General features: G+C 35.7%; 1 protein-coding gene across 9 annotated transcripts in view; it reads right to left on the minus strand.

Moving 5' to 3' along the window:
* The window catches only part of CCDC73 (coiled-coil domain containing 73), a 152,101-nt gene that overhangs the window by 103,691 nt on the left and 27,363 nt on the right, over positions 1-21,047 (minus strand). For all 9 annotated transcript variants that reach the window (XM_027581553.2, XM_027581547.2, XM_027581552.2 and 6 more), the window contains exon 2: positions 14,218-14,370. In XM_027581553.2, the coding sequence (XP_027437354.2) occupies positions 14,218-14,355 (138 nt within the window). In that variant the 5' untranslated portion in view covers positions 14,356-14,370. The remainder of the gene's footprint in view (positions 1-14,217; positions 14,371-21,047) is intronic.

Below are 21,047 nucleotides of genomic sequence, written 5' to 3' on the forward strand. Positions count from 1 at the left end.
ACCCATGGATATATGGTCAATTAATCTACAACAAGGGAGGCAAGAATATACAACGGAGAAAAGACAGTCTCTTCAACAAACGGTGTTGGCAAAACTGGACAGCTATATGCAAAAGAATGAAACTGGACCACTTTCTAACACCATACACAAAAATAAACTTAAAATGGATTAAAGACCTAAACCTGAGACTTGAAACCACAAAGGTCCTAGAAGAAAACACAGGCAGTAATTGGCCTTTGATTTTGGCCTTAGCAACATTTTCTAGATTTGTCTCCTCAGGCAAGGGAAAAAAGTAAAATAAACTATTGGGACTACAATAAAATAAAAAGTTTTTGCATAGTGAATGAAACCATCAACAATACTAAAAGGCAAACTACTGAATGAGAGAAGATATCTGCAAATGATATATCTGAAAAAGGGTTAATATCCAAAATATATAAAGAACTTACACAGTGTTATATGGTGACAGATGGGAGCTACACTTGTGGTGAGCACAGCATAAAGTAAACTTGTCAAATCACTATGTGGTACACCTGAAACTAATGAAACATTGTGTGTCAACTATGCTTCAATCTAAAAAAAAAAAAAAAAAAGAATGTATACAACTCAATGCCAAAAAAATAATTAAATTGAAGATGGACAGAAGACGTGAACAGACATTTTTCCAAAGAAGACATGGATATGACCAACAGACACATGAAAAGATGCTCAACATCATTAATCATCAGAGAAATGCAAACCAAAACCACAATGAGATATCACCTTACACTTGTCAGAATGCCTAGAATCAAAAAGACAAGAAATGACAAGTGTTGGTGAGGATGTGGAGAAAAAGGAATTCTTGTGCACTGTTGGTGGGAATGTAAACTGGTGCAGACACTACAGGAAACAGTAAGGAGATTCCTCAAAAAATTAAAAATCGTGGTACTGTAAGATCCAGTAATTCCACTACTGGGTATTTACCCAAAGAAAACAAAAACACTAATTCAAAAAGATAGATGCACCACTATGTTTATTGCAGCATTATTCACAATAGCCAAGATATAGAAGCAACCCAAGTCTCCACTAATAGGTGGATAATGAAGGTGTGGTATGTGTTTACCATGGAATATTACTCAGCCATAAAAAAGAATGAGATCTTGGGACACCTGGGTGGCTCAGTTGGTTAAGCATCTGCCTTTGGCTCAGGTCATGATCCCAGGGTCCTGGGATGGAGTCCCACATCAGGCTCCTTGCTTAGCAAGGAGCCTGCTTCTCCCTCTGCCTGCCACCTCCCTTGCTTGTACTCTTGTGTTCTCTCTCTCCCTCTCTCTCCCTCTCTCTCTCTGGTAAACAAATAAATAAAATCTTTTAAAAAAATGAGATTTGGGACAATGTGGATGGACTTGAGGGTATTATGCTAAGTTAAATAATTCAGAAACAAAAAGACAAATACCATAGAATTTCACTTACATGTGGGATCTGAAAACAAATGAACGAAGAAACAAATGAACAGACTCTTAAATACACAGAACAAACTGCTGTTTGCCAGAGGGGAAGTGGGTGGAGGGATGGGTGAAATAGATGAAGGGAATTAAGAAGTATTAAACTTCCAATTACAAAATAAGTCATGTACATGAAAATTACAACATGAGGAAGATAGTCAATAATATTATAATAACATAGTATGGCGACAAATGGGGACTACATTGATTGTGGTGAGCACTGAGTAATACATAAGATTGTTGAATCAATATGTTGTATACTTGAAACTAACATAACACTGTATGTTAATTATACTTCAGTTAAAAAAAAATCACAGGAACTTACCAATAATTTGGAGAAGATACTGCTATGCAACTATTCTGCTTCACCTATAAGTTTCATCCACTAATTTTAGCATTCATCAGTGGATCTTGCCTATGGCAATTATTACTATAATGTTCTAAGGGAAATTTTCTATTTCTCTCCTTCCTTCTACATTTATTAACTGGAATCTCCTGTAAAGAAGATTTGTTCTGTCTCCCCCATTTATTTATTCAATCATTTATTTCTATCAGTAGGAAATAATGAATATTTACTTTATTCTTTGGATTATTATTCAACATTATCATTACTTATTTTGTTGCTCAAATTGTTCCAGCTTTGTCCATGAGGAGCTCTTTCCGGTTGGCTTCTATATCCTTTTGACATGTTGTTTCTTTCTTCCAGCATTACAAGATGTCCATCGCTGGAATAAGCCATTTCTCCAAGAAGTCCTGGTTTCTTTTATTAGATAATGATATTTAGAACCAAGATCTGGGCCCTATATATGGCTGCTGATACTGGGGTGTCACTATTTCTAGGCCTTTTCAGCAGAGCTAGAATATACTAATTCATGTACATACATATCTGTATCTTTTTATATGCATATAATGAAGTCATGAGCTCATACTGATATCTCCAACTCTAATCTAGCACCACAGAGCTCGGTCTAGCTTATTTGTAACTTCTTCCTTCAACAGAGAAACAAATTCTACCCTCATTATCTACAATTTTTGCTTATTTGTTCAACCCTGGCATACCTGTAGTTTCAGTCTTACTCCCAAGAGAGTGTTTATGCACCTTTTTGGTGTTATACTTACAGTATCTAGTCAAATACTCTTTTCCAAAGTTACTTAAGTCAGCTTCTCTTCCCACCCATTTCTTTCACTAAAGTGACCTCATTTGGTTAGTGAAACAGTTATATATATTTTCACAGTCCGCATTCCATCTTGGAATTCTCCTGAATCCTGACTGATTTTTCACATACTGTATGGTTCAGCTTGTGGCGTACTTTTATGGGTTTTGACAGACATGTGGAGTAATGCTTCCACTACTACTTTACCATACAGAATGGTCTATCAATCCCCAAAATTCTCCTAGGCATTCCATTTATAGTCAATGCCTATCAACACCTGGCAATCACTGATTTGTTTTCCATCCCTGTAGGTTTGTCTCCTCCAGAATGTCATATAAATGCACTGGATATTGCACAGCCTCTTGGATCTGGCTTCTTTCACTTAGAAAAATTCATTTAAAATTTAATTAACTTGGGGTGCCTCAGTGGCTCAGTCGGTTAAGCGTCTGCCTTTGACTCAGGTCATGATCCCAGGGCCCTGGGATCGAGCCCCGCACTGGGCTCCCTGCTAGGCGGGAAGCCTGCTTCTCCCTCTCCCACTCCCCCTGCTTGTGTTCCCTCTCTCGCTGTGTCTCTCTCTGTCAAATAAATAAAATCTGTAAAATAAATAAATAAATAAAATAAAATTTAATTAAGATTCATGCCTTCATTTTTGAGGATATTTTAGGAGAACAGAATTCTAGGTTGGTAGTTACTCTTTCAGTACTTTAAAGTGTCACTGCATTGTCTTTGGAGCTGAGTAATTATTACCGAGAAGTCCACTACCAATTGTATTACTGTGCCTTTGAAAATAATGGGTCTTTTCTACTTCTGGCTGCTTTTAAGATTTTCCACTTGGTGGGGGGGGGCGCCTGGGTGGCTCAGTAGGTTGGGCGTCTCCCTTCGGCTCGGGTAGTGATCCTGGGGTCCTGGGATCAAGCCCCACGTCAGGCTCCCTGCTCAGTGGGGAGTCTGCTTCTCCCTCTGCCCTTCCCCCCTGCTTGTGATCCTTCTCTCTCTAATAAATAAATAAAATCTTTAAAAAATTTTTTTTCTATTTGGTTATAGTCCTTCTATGATGCATCTGAGTGTGATTTTCTTAGTATTCATCACACTTGGGTTTTGCAGAGTTTCCTAAATCTGTAGGTGGCACTTTATCATTTGGATATTTTCTACTGTGATTCGAATCTCTAATCCTGTCTTCTGCTATCCAAGCAGCTGTTAAATATAGGGAGTTATGAATATGGGGTACTGTATATTTTACTTCCAGAATTTCCATTTGATTATTTTTTTTAAGATTTCAAGTCTCAGATAAAATTCTCCATCTCTTCCCCTATTTTCTCAATTTTCTAATTTCTTCAATGTATTAATTATAATATTAAATTTCCTTTTCTATTTAAAATTCCCCTTTTTGATATACAAATCAAAAAATACTGTTTTTATTTTCTAGTTTTTATATTGGTGTTGATCATATAGTAAATACTTCTTGGCATGCCGAACACTTTATATCGTTAAATCTTTTATTGTAAAACAGCCTCAAATTTACAGAACAGGTACAAGAATACTACAAAGAACTTTACTCTTTTGAAATAACCATAGTTAATGATTTAATATATATCCTTCCAGAACTGTTTTTTTTTTTTTTTGGCTAGACATTTATTTTAATTCTTTAAATAACAATCTGCATTTTTCATTTAACAATATACAAGCAGCCCTCACAATTCCAATAAACATGAACTTCAGTTATCTCATTTTAGTTAAACACCCTTAGTTCCATAACAACATGGTTCAAATTTCAGTTACCATGGTACAATATCCTGATAATTGCACAAACTTCACTGCTAACTCTTCAATCCACAAATCATTTCTAAATAACAGATCATGATCAGTATCAATCATGTCACTTATTTCACAGTCTGTCAATGACAGGTCATGTGTATCTGTTATTCAGTTTATTCCAAGACAGTAAAGCGTGCAACGTGTTTTCCTTTCTTGTCTCCTAGTGATAAATCCACATAACATTTTACAAAAACAGATAATCCAAAAAGGGAACTGGCCAACAAAGATGAAAGTGCAGAAAAAGAAAAAAGAGAGAGAACATTGGAAGTGAAATTCAAATAAAATATAAATGGAGTTATAGAAGAAACAGCTATACTGTTAGTCCATTAATGGGATAATGAAATCTGAAATAATTACAATATAGTTATATGTTTAATAAATGAATGTGATTTATATGACCCTCTAAGTTTTTTTATAGTTTGAATACACATATAATACTGTCTCTGTGCTTCAGATTTTTAAAAGATACTGTAAAGTACACATTTAATACTTCCAATAGAAAGAGAATACTTTGAGAGAAAATGATGAAGCAGGAGTCAGAAAATATATGTAAGTCAATTCTGACTGCCGTGATAACTTATATATTAAGTATAAGCCTTTGGTTATGTAGGACTACTTATTTTTCATATAGTTTATTCTTCTTTTCATTTGGGCTGTGGATGTTTGTTTCTCAATAATTTTTCAAAATAAAATTAGATCTGTCAATCCAGTTCATAAAATAAAAACTTAATGTCATATTTATTCTCCAAAACAAAACAGTTTTAAACCTTTTAAAAATTAACATTCTATTTATCTTTTAGTTCACCATGGAGAGATTTCTTTAGAAAATTCCTCTGGTCAATTGGCCAGTTTGCAATAGATATTTTCATGCTCCTTTAATTTTAGTAGACACAAAATTCAATATGATCATATACCTCTCTATCTTTTATTTTGACTTGAGTCTTATTGATAAAGACTACCCGGTATCTGAGCTGATTTCCATTTTTGTGCTTTTATATTTCATTGTATGATTAATTATACTTATTTCATGTGAAAAAATTTTCACATTTAAATGTAGAAAAAGTGTCAACCATTTGTGGAGTTTTTCTTAAGCTTAAATGTGTTTCTCTAGAGAGCTTTTTTTTATAATTATTTCATACATCATTATACATCCTTTCAAAGTATATAGCAATTTTCTAAATATTGGAATAAAAATCAGATTGTTATAAAAAAAAAGGAAGAAGAAGATTAGCTGATCATAGGAATGTTAACACTACTGCCATTTGAGAGACCCTAGAAATACGGCCAGAAGAACAGAGAGAAGATAAACATATCAACATAAACCAAAAGTGACTGTGGAAGAAAAGTGATTGTTATGAAAAGGATGAAGATGTCCCAGAATTAGTAATGCCAGCAAAAATTGCACACTGAAGAAGTTCTCAGAGGTATCTGACAACATTGAAAATGCAAAGGATAAAAGGTGGGAAGCTAATCCAAACTTAAAAAGGAGTATTATAATTTGCAAAGGCAGAGAAATAATGTTAACTCCATATTGTTACACGACAAGAATAAGGGAAGCACTGTTCAAATCATCTGAGTGTTTCACAAAGAAATGTATCTAACGTTTTAAATTATAGTATATAGTAAGGGGTCCCTGGGTGGCTCAATCAGTTAAGTGTCCAACTCTTGATTTTGGCTCAGGTCATGATCTCAGCATCATGAGATCAAGCCCTGTGTCGGGCTCCACTCTGGGTGTGGAGCCTGCTAAAGATTCTCTCTCTCCGCCCCTCCCCCCCGTGTGCTCTCTCTAAATAAATAAGTAAATAAAATCCTTAAATTATAGTATACTAAATATTTTTTCATTTTCCTTTACATTTATAATGGAAGTGAGAGAGTATGCAATGTTTTCACAAATATTTTTAAGTCACAGAACAATCACAATTTTTATAATTTATTATTAAGATCCTTTTGCATGTTTTCAGCTTGCAGGGTCATTTTTATGGTCCTACACCACCATATACCATCTACATCTCCCATGTTAGTACATATGTACCTACCTTATTCTTTTTAAGAGCTACATGAAATATTCTACGTATCTGATGAAGTCACTAATTCTGCATATGAAACCACCCTAAACTTAGCGATTTAAAATACAACTTATTAAGCCTCACAATTCTATACATTGACTAAGCTCAGTTGGGCAGTTCTTCTGCTTCACAGGCTATGGATAAGGTTACTCATGCAGATGCATTCACTTGCTAGCTTGGCTGAGGCTGCAATTACCATAATGTTCTCTCACTCCAGTGTCTCTCCTCATGTAACTTCTCATCATTAAATAATTAAATAATCTATTTTAAGCTTATGGCATGGCAGCTGACTTCCAAGCCCCTGCTTTGTATCAGTGTCCTTGCCAAAGCAAGTCACACAACCAGGGCTAAGCTAATAAGGAAGTAATCTACTCAAGGGTATGAATACCAAGAAGTATGGTTTATTTAAAACTACTAATGTAACAGTATCACTTGTTTACTCTCTGTTGACAGACACTTACATTGTTTATAATTTTTCCCATTATAACATTATAGGATATATCACTGTAAAAATTGTTTACTCAATTAAGCCCACACAAGAAATTATCTTAAAGCATAAATTGTTCATACTTAGTGATCAGGAAATTCTACATTTTAAATTTAGAGACACAGAAGTCAATTTCTATTTATCATATGTACTAATTCACATCAATAAGGAAAGGATATAACAATACTTATTCCTGAAAAACCTTGCCAACACTGGTTTTGATATTTTTTCAGTAATCTGCATTTATTTTTTCAATAATTTGCATTTATTTAATTAGTAGTAAAGCATATTTTTGTATATTTTATGATTATTAATAGTTTTTCTTTTTTCTATTGTGTTGTCTTTTGATTTGTATAAATGTTTTGTAAATAAGATATTGATCCTTTCTTCCATTTTTCATGAGGCAAATATTTTCTCTCAGCCACTGGTTTTTAGACTTTGTCTATGGCAGTTTTTACCCCATATAAGCTAATAATTTGTATGTCATCATATCTAGCCATCTTTTTTTTCTTTTTTTTAAGATTTTATTTATTTATTTGACAGAGAGAGACAGAGCAAGAAAGGGAATACAAGCAGGGGAGCGGGAGAGGGAGAAGCATGCTTCCTGCTGAGCAGGTAGTCTGATGCAGGGCTCAATCCCAGGACCCCTGGGATCATGACCTCAGCCAAAGGCAGATGCTTCACAACTGAGCCACCCAGGCGCCCCTAGCCATCTTTTCTTTTAGGTAGGTAATCTCTATTCCTGAGACTATAAAAATTAAGTCTCATATTTTCTAACATACATACACTTCTTTTCTTTGCATTTTATTTTTTTCTCCTAAAATTTATTTTTGTGTATGAAGTATTATGAATCATCCAAAGCCATTTATTGACTGACTGTCATTATTTTCCTCACAGGATTGATTTATTCTTTTACTGATTTGCTTATTCCTACAACAGTGTCACATTTTTAATTATTATAGGATTAGAGCATGTTTTAATATCTGATAAAGCATGTAGCACTTCATTCTTACTTGTCTATACTCATACTTTTTTTCCAGTTTTGTTGAGATAAAACTGACATATATAATAATGTATTAGCTTAAGGTACAACATAATGATTTGATATATGTATATATTCATATATTTTCTTATAGACATAACTTTAGAATCATCCTGCCAAATTCTGAAAAACATCCCTCTGGGTTTTGATTGACATTACATTAAATTTTTAGATGCTGTCTTAATCTGTTCAGTCTTCTATAACAAAATACCAGAGACTGGGTGCGTATAAGCAACAGAAATTAATTTCTCACAGTTCTGGAGACTGGAAGTCTAAGATCAGATTCTATTTCTGGTGACAGATGCTCTCCAGTTCATAACCTCACATTGTATATGGGGCTAGGGAGCTCTGTTAGAATACCAATGCCATCTATGAGGGCTCTATCCCTCATACCTTAATCACCTCCCAAAGACCCTACCTCTTAATACCATCACACTGGACATTAGGTTTCAACATTTAAATTTTGGAGGGACACAAATATTCAGACCATAGCAGATTCTTTGAAGGAACACAGAAATGAAAAACATAATCACTGAAATGTAAACCTCTAAGCAAGTTAGCTAGCAAGTAAAAACATCTGGAGACAATTAGGAAACAACAAAATGAAACACCCAGAATGCAGTAGAGAGGCAAATACATGAAAAATATAAAAGAGTTAAGAATCATAGAAGATAAAATGACATGGTCCAATGTGTTATCTAATGGGAGTTCTAGAAGAAGATAACAGAAAAAATAAGGGAGAGGCAATACTCAAAAAGATCATGGCTGAAAATTTTCCTAAGATTCAGGAACCAAAATGAGTCCCAAGAAATGTAAAGAAATTCTCACACAGACTCATTAAAACTGCAGACCATTAAAGATAAAAAGAAGCTCCAATGAACAAATAGAAAGAAATGATGGATTACCTATAGAAGGACAATTAAATGAACATCAAACTTCTCAAATGCAACAAAAGAATTCAACAAAATCTCTTCAAAATACTGACAGAACATAAATGGCAATCTACAAAATCTATGGCAAAATAAAGACATTTTCTGGCAAGGCAAAGGAGGGGAAAAAGAAAAGAGAAGAGAAAGCCTTTACCACTAACAGACCTTACAGTGTTAAAACTAACTAGAAAAAATGTAGATTAGCTGGGCCAGTTTCTGGAATATATGGAAGACAGCATCAGTATTTTTAACCAGGATAAAGCTTCGGAGACAGCTAAAACCTAAAATTATGGCTATTTCTAACATCAAATCAAAGATACCTATTCATGATTGCATATTTTCTCTCTACTATTTGGGATGATACAAACCCTATTCACTTGCTGATTAACCTGAAATTTTTAATATCCCTTCATAACTAAAGTCTATAGTTGGTCAATATCTTACCTCCTGAACAATACAAGGACCTAAGAATCACTTCCACCCAAGCATGTCAATAATTGTAGTTCAGTATTTTAGTTCTAGTTGGTCAATATCTTACCTCCTGAACAATACAAGGACCTAAGAATCAATTCCACCCAAGCATGTCAATAATTGTAGTTCAGTATTTTAGTTCTATATTTTTTAGCTTTACAAATTAAATATAATTGTCACTTTTGATCAGATCTCATTCTTTTTTGCTTTCTTTTTAAAATGCTAAATAAAAATATCTCTTCACAGACTACCAAGGGGAAATATTAAAATTTTTGAATGAAGATTCAGGAGAGCAGGGAGGGCATGTGAGATAATCAACATCTCATAAATAGTTCCCAAATAAGGTCTTTTCTTGCTTAGCTGTGTCATACATGCCTGCGCAACATTTTGTACAAAAATATTCATGTAGCTTTATTCATAAGAGCCACCAACTGAAAACCAACCAGATGTCCATCAACAGATGAACAAACTATATATTTGTATAATAGTACTCAACTATAAAAAGGAAAAAAACTACTGATATTTACAATAACAAATTAATCTCAAAAATATCATGCTGAGTAAAAGAAAATTTATATAAAAGAATATATGCTGTAATGATTCCATTTATATGAATTTCTAGAACAGCAGTAAACTAATCCCTGGTGGAAAAAAATGGAACAATGGTTGCCTCTGGATGGATAAGGATGAGGAGTAAGTGAAAAAGGACATAAGGAACTCTCTGGGGAAGTTAGTAATGATCCGTATCTTGACAAGGATTTGGATGACACAGTTATACGCATCTGTTAAAACTCATGAAATGGTTCACTTAAGAACTATACATTTCATTGTACAGTTGACCTTTGAACTTGGAGGTTAGGGGCACCAACTCCCAGCACAGTCAAAAGTCTGTATATATAACTTTTGATTCCTCAAAAACTTAAGTACTAATAATAGCCTACTCTTGACCAGAAGCCTTACCAGTAACATAAACAGTTGATTAACACATATTTTGTATGTTATATGTATTATATACTGTATTCTTACAATAAAATCAGCTAGAGAAAAGAAAATGTTAAGAAAATCATAAGAGAAAATATCTTTGCAGCGCCTGGGTGGCTCAGTCGTTAAGCATCTGCCTTCGGCTCAGGTCATGGTCCCAGGATCCTGGGATCAAGCCCCGCATCAGGCTCCCTGCTCCGCGGGAAGCCTGCTTCTCCCTCTCCCACTCCCCCTGCTTGTGTTCCTGCTCTCGTTGTGTCTCTCTCTGTCAAATAAATAAATAAAATCTTTAAAAAAAAAAATATCTTTACAGTATAGTAGTATATTTATCAAAAAAATCTGCATATAAGTGTACTTGTGCCGTTCAAGCCCATGTTGCTCAAAGGTCAACTGTATATACATTTTATATTAAAAGAAAAATACATAAATATTGAATTTTAGTTAATGATATGCATACTGAAGTATACTAATTTCAAACTTCCATGGAAGTGCATCAAAAAAATAAGACCAATGATAGATGGATATATATGAGATCAGGTGTAGAATCTGGGTGGTAAGTGTATTAGATTCCCAGTGGCTGCTCTAACAAATTACAACAAATTTGTTGGCTTAAAAGAACTCAAATTTATTCCACTACAGTTTGGGAGGTCAGAAATCTGATTATGTTCTTAACTAAAATCAAAATGTTGTCTGGGCCACATACCTTCTGAAGTCTCTACAGAAAAATTCCTTGCCTCTTCCAGCTTCCACCTGCATTCCTTGAGTCATGATTTGCTTCCACCATCTTCAAAGGCAGCAGCACAACATCTTCAAATCTCTCTCTGACCATGCCCCCTACTTCTGTCATCACATCTTTTTTTCTGATATTGATTATCCTGCTTCCTTTTGATTCTAAACCCTTGTGACACTGGGCCCACCTGAATAATCCAGCAAAATCCCTCCATCTCAAAATTCGTAACTTTATCACATCTGCAAAATCCTTTTTTTAAAGTTTTGTTTATTTGGGAGAGAGAGAGAGAAAGAGAATGGGGGAAAGACAGAGGGAAAGGGAGAGAATCCCAAGTAGGCTCCATGGCCATTGTAGAGCCTGATGTGGGGCTCGATTCCATGACCCTGAAATCATGACCTGAGCTGAAACCAAGAGTTGGAGGCTCAACCAACTGAGTCCTCAGGCACCCCTGCAAAATTCCTTTTGTCATGGAAGGTAACATATTCAAGGTTTCTGAGGATTAGGATGTGGACAGCATTGGGATGCCCTTATTCTACCTACCACGGTGGGTATATGGGTGTTTACTGTGAAATTCTTTCAACTATTGTGTATTTTTTAAATTTTCCTAATAAAATATGGGAGAAAAATTAAAATTCCACAATAGGGATAAAGTGTTACCACCATGGTAAATGTGAAAATCAATACATCTCTTTTTCCAATAAAAGGGAGGAATTTTTCCCCTTCTTAAGAATAAAGCTCTTCTTTCAATGAAGATTATTATTAAAGTAGCATATACTCCTGCACTTAGTTATTGAAAACACGGTTCCTGTTGCTACCCTGAAACTTTCAAAAGATTTTTAAAGGAAGCTTATTTTTTAAGTTGGAAATATAATGCTTGAGGGCGCCTGGGTGGCTCAGTTGGTTAAGCGACTGCCTTCGGCTCAGGTCATGATCCTGGAGTACCGGGATCGAGTCCCGCATCAGGCTCCCTGCTGAGGAGGAAGTCTGCTTCTCCTCTGAACCTCTTCCCTCTCATGCTCTCTATCTCTCATTCTCTCTCTCTCAAATAAATAAATAAAATCTTTAAAAATATATATATAGGGGCGCCTGGGTGGCTCGGTCGTTAAGCGTCTGCCTCCGGCTCAGGTCATGATCCCGGGGTCCTGGGATCGAGCCCCGCATCAGGCTCCCTGCTCGGCAGGAAGCCTGCTTCTCCCTCTCCCACTCCCCCTGCTTGTGTTCCCTCTCTCGCTGTGTCTCCGTCAAATAAATAAATAAAATCTTAAAAAAAATAAAGCCTATAAAAAAAAATATATATATATATAATGCTTGAAACACAGTAAAACAGAATATGAAGTTCTAAACAGTTACCTAAAGTTGTTTTAACTTATAAAAAATACCATGTTAAGCTATTCTTACAAAAATAATTTTTTACTGCTTACCCAACATATCCTTTTTTAGCAGGATTTCTTCTTTATTAAAATAGACTTTAATTATACAGATAATAAGTACCTTTATATAGGATGAACACTGTGGTAATTAAATTTTCTTATTATGATAACAAGTTTCAATATTTTTAAATCCTAGAACAAGAATCACATAAAAAAATGTTTCAGATCTTTTTTCTCACAGCTCATTTTCAGGAAATCACCAAATTCTATTGATTCTCCTTCCTATCTCTATTTTTTTTTTTTTTAGGCTTTTATTCATTTATTTGACAGAGAGAGCACAAGCAGGCAGAGCAGCAGAGGGAGAGGGAGAAGCAGGCTCCCTGCTGAGCAGAGAGCCTGAAGCGAGGCTCGATCCCCAGGACCCTGGAATCATGACCTGAGCCAAAGGCAGATGCTTAATGCCTGAGCCACCCAGGTGCCCTCCTTCCTGTCTCTTCTGTTCTATTTTCACAGTTATATATAAATCCTAAATGACCCCAATTCCCAGTTCATTATTACAGTAGTTTTATAGTCTATTTTCTTCTCTCCATAATCGTACCAACTCCTATCTATCTTACAGAAAACTGACAACAGAGGTGCCCAGGTGGCTCAGTTGTTCGGCGTCTGCCTTCGGCTCAGGTCATGATCCCAGGGCCCTGGGATCAATCCCCGAATTGGGCTCCCTGCTCCACGGGAAGCCTGCTTCTCCCTCTCCCACTCCCCCCTGCTTGTGTTCCCTCTCTCGCTGTGTCTCTCTCTGTCAAATAAATAAATGAAACCTTTAAAAGAAAGAAAGAAAGAAAGAAAGAGAAAGAAAGGAAGAAAACTGACAACACACGCTTCAAATTTAGACCCACAGAGTCTCAGAAATGAAAGGCTTTTAAGGGGTTTTGAACAATACAGATCTGCTGAAACCAAACAACTCTTACAATTTTATATAGGAGCCCCTGGGTGGCTTAGTTGGTTAAGCATCTGACTCTTGATTTCAGCTCAGGTCATGATCTCAGGATCGTGGGATGAAGCCCCATGTCAGCCTCCCTGCTTGTCCCTCTCTCTCTCCCTCTGCTCCTCCCCTGCTCATTTGCTCTCTCTCCCTCCTCTCTCTCTCTCAAATAAATAAAAAAAATTTAAGAAAACCAATTTTAAGTAGATTTTCCTTTCTAAATAAATACCTCAAGAGTTATTACTTTAAAAAATAAGGATATATTTATTCTTTGAATCAGAATACTTACTACACATTTATTTTGTCACTCAAAAATGTATTGCTGTTTCATTACTTAATAATTCATAGGCACCTATCTCATAGCCTTTAACAAAAATGTAATTTCCTGAAGAGCAGCTCTTTTTTATCAGCCATAGTGTCTAACTATGTGCTACCTATGCACTCCAAGGCACTTGGAGGTAAATACTAGCTGACTTACCAAGTATTTAACAATCTGAAAATCCATTTTACTTTTTGCTTTATAAATTCTTCTTTTTCCTTCTGTGATATCTGCTTTTTTCTCTTTTACTTCATTATCTGGACCATATTTCTTCTTTCAAAATAAGAAGTTATTTTGTTAGGTCTTTTTTTCCCCCCCTTAAACCAAATGGCTGGATAAAATCAAGTTCCTTGATTTAAAAAAGCATTTTAAAAATGAGCTTACCCTTCTCATACGTAACTCCTCTAATGCTTCCAGTAAACTTGTTTTGAAATCTAATAGCTGTATAGAAAACATTGTCTCCGAAGAACTTTGAAGAGCAAAGGTAGAGGATGATGAATCAGTCTTAAAATCATTCTCCATATTAACATTTATTTCCTGTAATATAAAAAGGTTTTAACTGAAAAAAATCATTTATCTAAGTTTTTAAAGTATAAGTGCAGTTACCATAGAAATATAACAACCTACATCCCATAATCTTCTATGTTTAACACTGAGTAACAGTTTTGTCATCACTCCTATTCTGATCTTCATACACAAAACACTGAGCAATGATGATCCAGCCACAGTTTCTCTGTGGCTGAGGCTTTTTCTGTTACTTTAGTATCTGCAGGGACTAAATTTTTGACATGCCCCTAAACACCATGTCCTAAAAGCTAAATTCTTAAAGTTGCAGGCAAGGCTTGACCCTTCAATAATTGCTTCGTACCAAAGCTGCCAGACACTGTGCTTCCTAACTTTGCTTTGATATACAGCATTCTGTAAGGATGGTATGAATACTAACAGTAATGCAATCTTTAATCCCTACAAAGTTGAAAGAAGAAAAGTGGAGTAACTGCCTTTTATTAAAACTCAAGGCACTTATATATCTTTCTCAACCGAGATAATGTATGATTCAGGCTGCAAGAAACTTCTCTTTTCAACTTTTCATAATAATAATTATCAATTCATAGACAGTTGGAAAGAAATGTACAGGGAGTCCTATACACCATTCACTCAGCCTCTCCCAACATTAATATCTTGCAGAATAATAGTACAATATAAAAACTGTATGTCTGACATTGGTACAATCCACAGAATTTATAGTAATTCTACCAGTTATACATTCACTTATTTGTGTGTGGGTGTGTGTATAATTCTTTGGAAGTTTATTATATCTATAGCTTCATGTAACTACCACTACAATCAAAATACAGAATTGTAGCATCAACCATGGTTCCCAGCTTCTTTGTTTCCATACCGACTACTACACTAATTCATTCTCTATTTCTATAATTGTTATTTCAACAGTGTTATATAAATGGAATCCTACATCATATAACCTATTAACTGGATTTTTTTCAGGGGTGCCTGGCTGGCTCAGTCGGTAAGGCATATGACTCTTGATCTCAGGGTTGTGAGCTCGAGCCCCATGCTGGGTATTGAGATCACTTAATTAATTAATTAATCTCCCCTAATAAAAAAAGACTGGATTTTTTTTCACACATAATAATCACCTTGAAGTTCATCTAGGCTGTTGTACCAACAGTTCATTCCCTTCTATTGCTGAGTAGTAGTCCACGGTATGGACATACTATGGTTTGTTTACCATGCACTGAAGGACATCTGAGTTGTTTTCAGTTTTGGCTTTTATGAATAAAGCTGCCATGAATGAACATTCATATACAAGTTTCTACATGATGTAAGTTTTCATTTCTTAAAGATAAATGTCCAAGAGTACAATTGCTGGGCTGAATGAGTAGAGTCCACTTTTGGTTGTGAAAGAAACTGCCAAACTATTTTCCAGAATGGAAATACCATTTTCCATTCTCACTGGCAACGTATGAGTGATCCAACTTCTCCAAATCCCCACCAGCATTCAATGTTATCACTACTTTTTATTCTAGCCATTCTGATAGGCATTATTTTAGTAAGCATTACCCAGAGAAACAGAGCCAATAGGATGTATATGTACAGAGAGAGATAAATTTATTTTAAGGAACTGGCTCATGTGATTGGGAGTCTGGCAAACCTGAAATGTTCAGGGCAGACCAGCAGGTTGGACATTCAGTGAAGGGTTGACCAAAGGCAATCCAGAAGCAGAATTCCTTCTTCCTTGGGGAACCTGAGTCTTTTCCTCTTAAGGCCTTCAACTGTTTGGATGAGGACCACCCACATTATGGAGGGAAATCTGCTTTATTCAAAGTCTACTGATTTAAACATTATTCTCATTTAAGAACTACCTTCACAGCAGTATCTAGACAGCTATTTGGCCAAATACATTTGGTCAATATGTTTGTTTGTTGTTTTTTTTTTTTTAAGTGAGTTTACCCTTCATAGCCTTGACCCATAAAATTAACCATCACAGGTGTGTATACAAGAAACTTTCTAAAAGGGAAACTTCCATTCCTGAAAATGATGGGCTATGTTATCTGGATGAACCCTCCAACTAAAAACAACTAATAATTTTGAATAAAATATTTTTAAACTTTCTTAAAAGTATCAAAGACATAGCAAGATACTAAGAAAAAAAAAATCATGAAGCCAAATTCTAAATTCCAAAAAGACCATGAGTCAAGAAATAAACTGAACACAGAAAGCCATCTTTACCCTGTGGGCACTTGCCAAACTGAATAAAATTAAATAACAGCATTGATGACCTCTGGTTTGAGAAATAGGTAATGCAAACCTAGGGCCTGCCAAAGTAGGAAGTCCAATAAGAGACCTATTAAGTAGAATTCAGAATAGTTAAACTCAGGAAAGGTTGAAGCAAAAATAACCTACCTTCTATATGATAACTGCCTAGGTGCCAAGCAGATGAAACATAAAGAGGAAAGGAAACAAGAGACAGGAGGGAGAAAATAAAAAATGTCACATCCCAGAAAGCTTTAAACAACTTAATTTCAGATGAGTTTGTTAACAAAGATTGTTTCACAGGATAGTGAAAGAAACCTCAACTTATGAATAGGATTTCAAATGTTTCTAGACTGGTAGTGCCCATAAGAACCTGGTAGAACCAAATAAAAATTCTTTCCAGAGAAATGTAACTATATTGTAGGTACTCAAAAATCTTCACAAATTATTTTTCAAGGACAATGAGTAAAGCATAAAAATAATCAGGTGTGGAACACAACAGTGCCTTATGAGAACAAGCAGAAAAAAAATAGATAATGGAAACAATATGCAAAGGAGATTTTTAAAAGATCCCAGTATAATTTCTAGATAGGAAGAGTATATAATCAACTGATAATTCAATATGTTTGGCAAAGACAAGACATAGCTGAAGAGAGATTTAGTCTACTAGAAAACAGATTAGGTACAATATCAAGAATGCAGCAAGGAAATATAAAAATGGAAAGTACAGAAGAAAGGTTAAGAAAGATGGAATATAAAGTGAGAGGCTATACCAGTTCCAGAAAGAAGAAAGAAATAAAGAGACATAAACTATATTCTGAAGAAATAACAGCTGAGAATTTTCCAAAACTGAAGAAAACACCAAGATTCAGATCAAGAAGTCCAGTGAACCCAAAAATACTGCATTTGATTTAGTTCTGAATGAAAAGAAACATGTAGGTTGCATTGAGAAACTGAAGAGAAAGGAGTTAATTTTTTGTTTTAATCTCATGTTGAATTAATTGTACTTAGTTCATGGCTTACAAATATCTTTGGTCCATGCACTCTCCACCCTTTAATACTGTTTTATTCTTTTTAGTACTTGTTTTCTAGTTCCATTCCCAATCGTGACAGACCACCCCTAATACTTTTGATATACATTCTTGAATCTATAGTTATCCTTTTAACATACATAGTATTATGTGTGTATACATTTAATTCACAAAAATTCTATTATGCTATACAGGAAAAAAAAAAAAAGAATTGCAGGGGTGCCTGGGTGTTTTAGTTGGTTAAGTATCCGATTCTTGGTTTCAGCTCAGTCATGATCTCAGGGTTGTGAGATTGAGCCCTGCCTCAGGCTCTGCACTCAGCGGAGAGTCTGCTTGAGTTTCCCTCTCCCTCTGTCCCTTTCCCATGCATGCACATGCTCTCTCTACCTCCCTCTAAAATAAATAAAATAAAAAGAACTGCAGTGAAACCAAAATAGATTTTAAAAATCCATATCTACAGATATCACAGGAAAAATATGAAAAAATCTTAAAAGAACACAACTAAATCTCAAAGGACTTAAAGCATATACTATTACCAAAACAAAGAATCAAAATATGGGAATGAAAAATTACAGGCCAATATAGTTCATGAAAGTAGATCCTAATTCTAAACGAAATAATAGCATACTGAAACTGGCAATAGATAAAAATGATATATCATAACCAAGTTGGATTTATCACAGAAATCTAAGGTTTAACATTTAAAAACCAATTACTGTAATTCTCTACATTATGATGTTAAAAGAAAAACAATTACATGATCAGAAAGAAAAAAGCATCTGAAAATACACACCTGCTTATGATTTACTATTGGACTGGAAGGAGCACCCACAGGGAACAGAATGGAGACTGTAAAGAACACTTCTACTGTCTTCCTTTACACTATACACAATACTTCATTTCTGATACTTCTGGTCACCAAATAAATGGGGGGTAAATCTACCCCAAACACTTCTGTGACATCGGTTGGGTAAACTACAATTTAACTCAATTCTGACCCTATCTACCTGGAGATAACATCAGATCAGATCCCAGAGGTTAAGGGTTCAGTCCTATAAGACTTGCCCCTATCACCACCTCAAATGCCAATTCCACATCCAGATTGCCACCTATACTTCTGACCGACTGGCTACAAATTAGAGGTTTCCATGACCCCCCTCCTCCTCAGGTTCAATTAATTTGCTAGAGTAGCTCACAAAACTCAGAAAAACAGTTTACTTATTAGATAACCAGTTTATTACAAAGGATATTAAAAGTTACAAATAAACAGCCAGATGAAGACATACATAGGGAGAAACCTAGAAGGGTTCTAAGCACAGGAGCTTCTGTTCTTATACAGTCTGGAGTACACCATCCTCTTGGCTTGGAGATGCATTCTTTTGGTGGGGGGTTACAGAGGGAGAGAGAGAATCTTAAGCAGGCTCCACGCCCAACGTGGAGCCCATCACAGGGCTCAATCTCACAACCCTGAGATCAGAACCTGAGCCAAAATCAACAGCCAGACGCCTAAAACTGACTGAGCCACCCAGGTGCCTCCAGAGGTGCATTCTTGTTCACCAGCTCAGAAGCTCTGCAAACCCCTGCAGTTCAGGGATTTTTATGGAGGTTTCATTACACAGACATACTGATTACATCATTGGCCATTAGTGACCAAGTCTATCTCTAGTCCCTCTCCCCTCCTAGACTAGGTCTGGTGGGGAGGGGAAACCTGAAAGTTCCAACCTTCTCATCACATGGTTGGTTCCCCTGGCAAGCAGCCCCCATCCTTAGAAGCTTTCCAAGAGTCACTTCATTAACATAAACTCATATGTGGGTGAAAGGGCTTGTTATGAATAATGACATTTCTTTCACCTTTATAGCTCTAGAGCTAGTTTCAGGAACAGAAGACGAAAGACCAAATAACAACAAAAGATGGTCCCACTGTTCTTATTGCTTAGAAAATTTTAAAGGTGTTAGGAGTTCTGTGCCAGAAATAATATGAGGACCAAATTTCATCAATACATTCTTATTATAAACCACAATATCACAAAGACCTAATTGGGGAACATGTCATGCCCATGATAACATGTGCCCACCTGCATTTCAGAGTTACTACATACTAATGACTACTAAATGCCCTTTATCCTCTTTTTAAATGAAAGTGTCTGTTGTGGTTATCTTGTCCCTGTCTCATCACTGTATATTGGATTGGGAGGCAGATGATTTGTTTTTTACTTGGCAGGTTCCTGGATCAAGAGAAGCTGCAGCCTAGGAGACTCAACCACATTTATACCTGGTAAAGATCAAGTGATTCTGGATATTGAGCCTGATACTGTTTTGGAGTGAGATTTTGGAGGTCTTGGAAGGGGTTGTGCATATTTTGCTTATATGAAAAATATAAAACAGGTAAACTGTGTTAAATTGCTTAATGGCCACAAATTCTTCCCATGATGGCCATTAAATGTGATACGGTCACTTCTCCCTTCCAGAGACAGAATCTATTTCCCCACAAGGGATTGCCTTAGGATTCCCTTTGACCAATAGGCTTTGAACTCTTTGCTCTCTCAGAATGCTGCTCTGAACCTGTCTTGCCTGCCTTATCGTATCATGAAGAAGCACAAAACTAAATGGAGAGGGAGAGGCCCAGCCCTCCACCAATCTACAAGCTGAATGCAGCTGTAAGAGTAAGTCTAGGCAAGACCAGCAAAAAATTAATTAATAATAAAATAAAAATCCCACCAAACCTGCAAAATTATGAGAAATAATCAATCGGTTTTAAGCCATTAAGTTTGCTATGCAGCCATATATTCAAAATTTCTTGTTTTAACATTTTAATTCTGCATTGTCTCTTTCTGCAAGTTCCTTTTCTCTATTTGGTTTTCATCTCTTCCATGTTGTTCTCAAATGTCTGCTGATCCCTGGCTATCTGTTCATATCTAAAAGTAATGCAAATTTCGGGGGCACCTGGTGGCTCAGTGGGTTAAGCATCCAACTCTTAATTTCAGCTCAGGTCTTAATCTCAGGATCATGAGTTCAAGCTCCACACTAAGCTCCATGCTGGGCGTGGAGCCAACTTATAAATAAATAAATAAATAAATAAAATGTTTAATAAAGATAAAAGTATTACATTAGTCAGTATCATAAAAGAAAAACACATGGAGACTGCTCTAGATTAAAGGACAACAAAAAGACTGCCAAATGCAGTGTGTGAACTTTGGTTCCTAAAGTGAAAAACAGAATAGCTGTAAAAAGGACAGCTGGAGGACAACTGGGGAAATTGGCATGTTGAGCGTAACAGATAACATTCCTAGGTCAACATCAGATTTCTTGGATAGCTGTGAAAGAGAGTGTCCTTGTTCTTGTTTTTAAGGAAATATATGCTAAGCATTTCAAAGTAGCATGATGCTTGAAAATTACTTTCAACTGCTTCAG

Source organism: Zalophus californianus, chromosome 11 (assembly GCF_009762305.2).
Source record: "Zalophus californianus isolate mZalCal1 chromosome 11, mZalCal1.pri.v2, whole genome shotgun sequence".
In the NCBI taxonomy this organism is placed as follows: Eukaryota; Metazoa; Chordata; class Mammalia; order Carnivora; family Otariidae; genus Zalophus; species Zalophus californianus.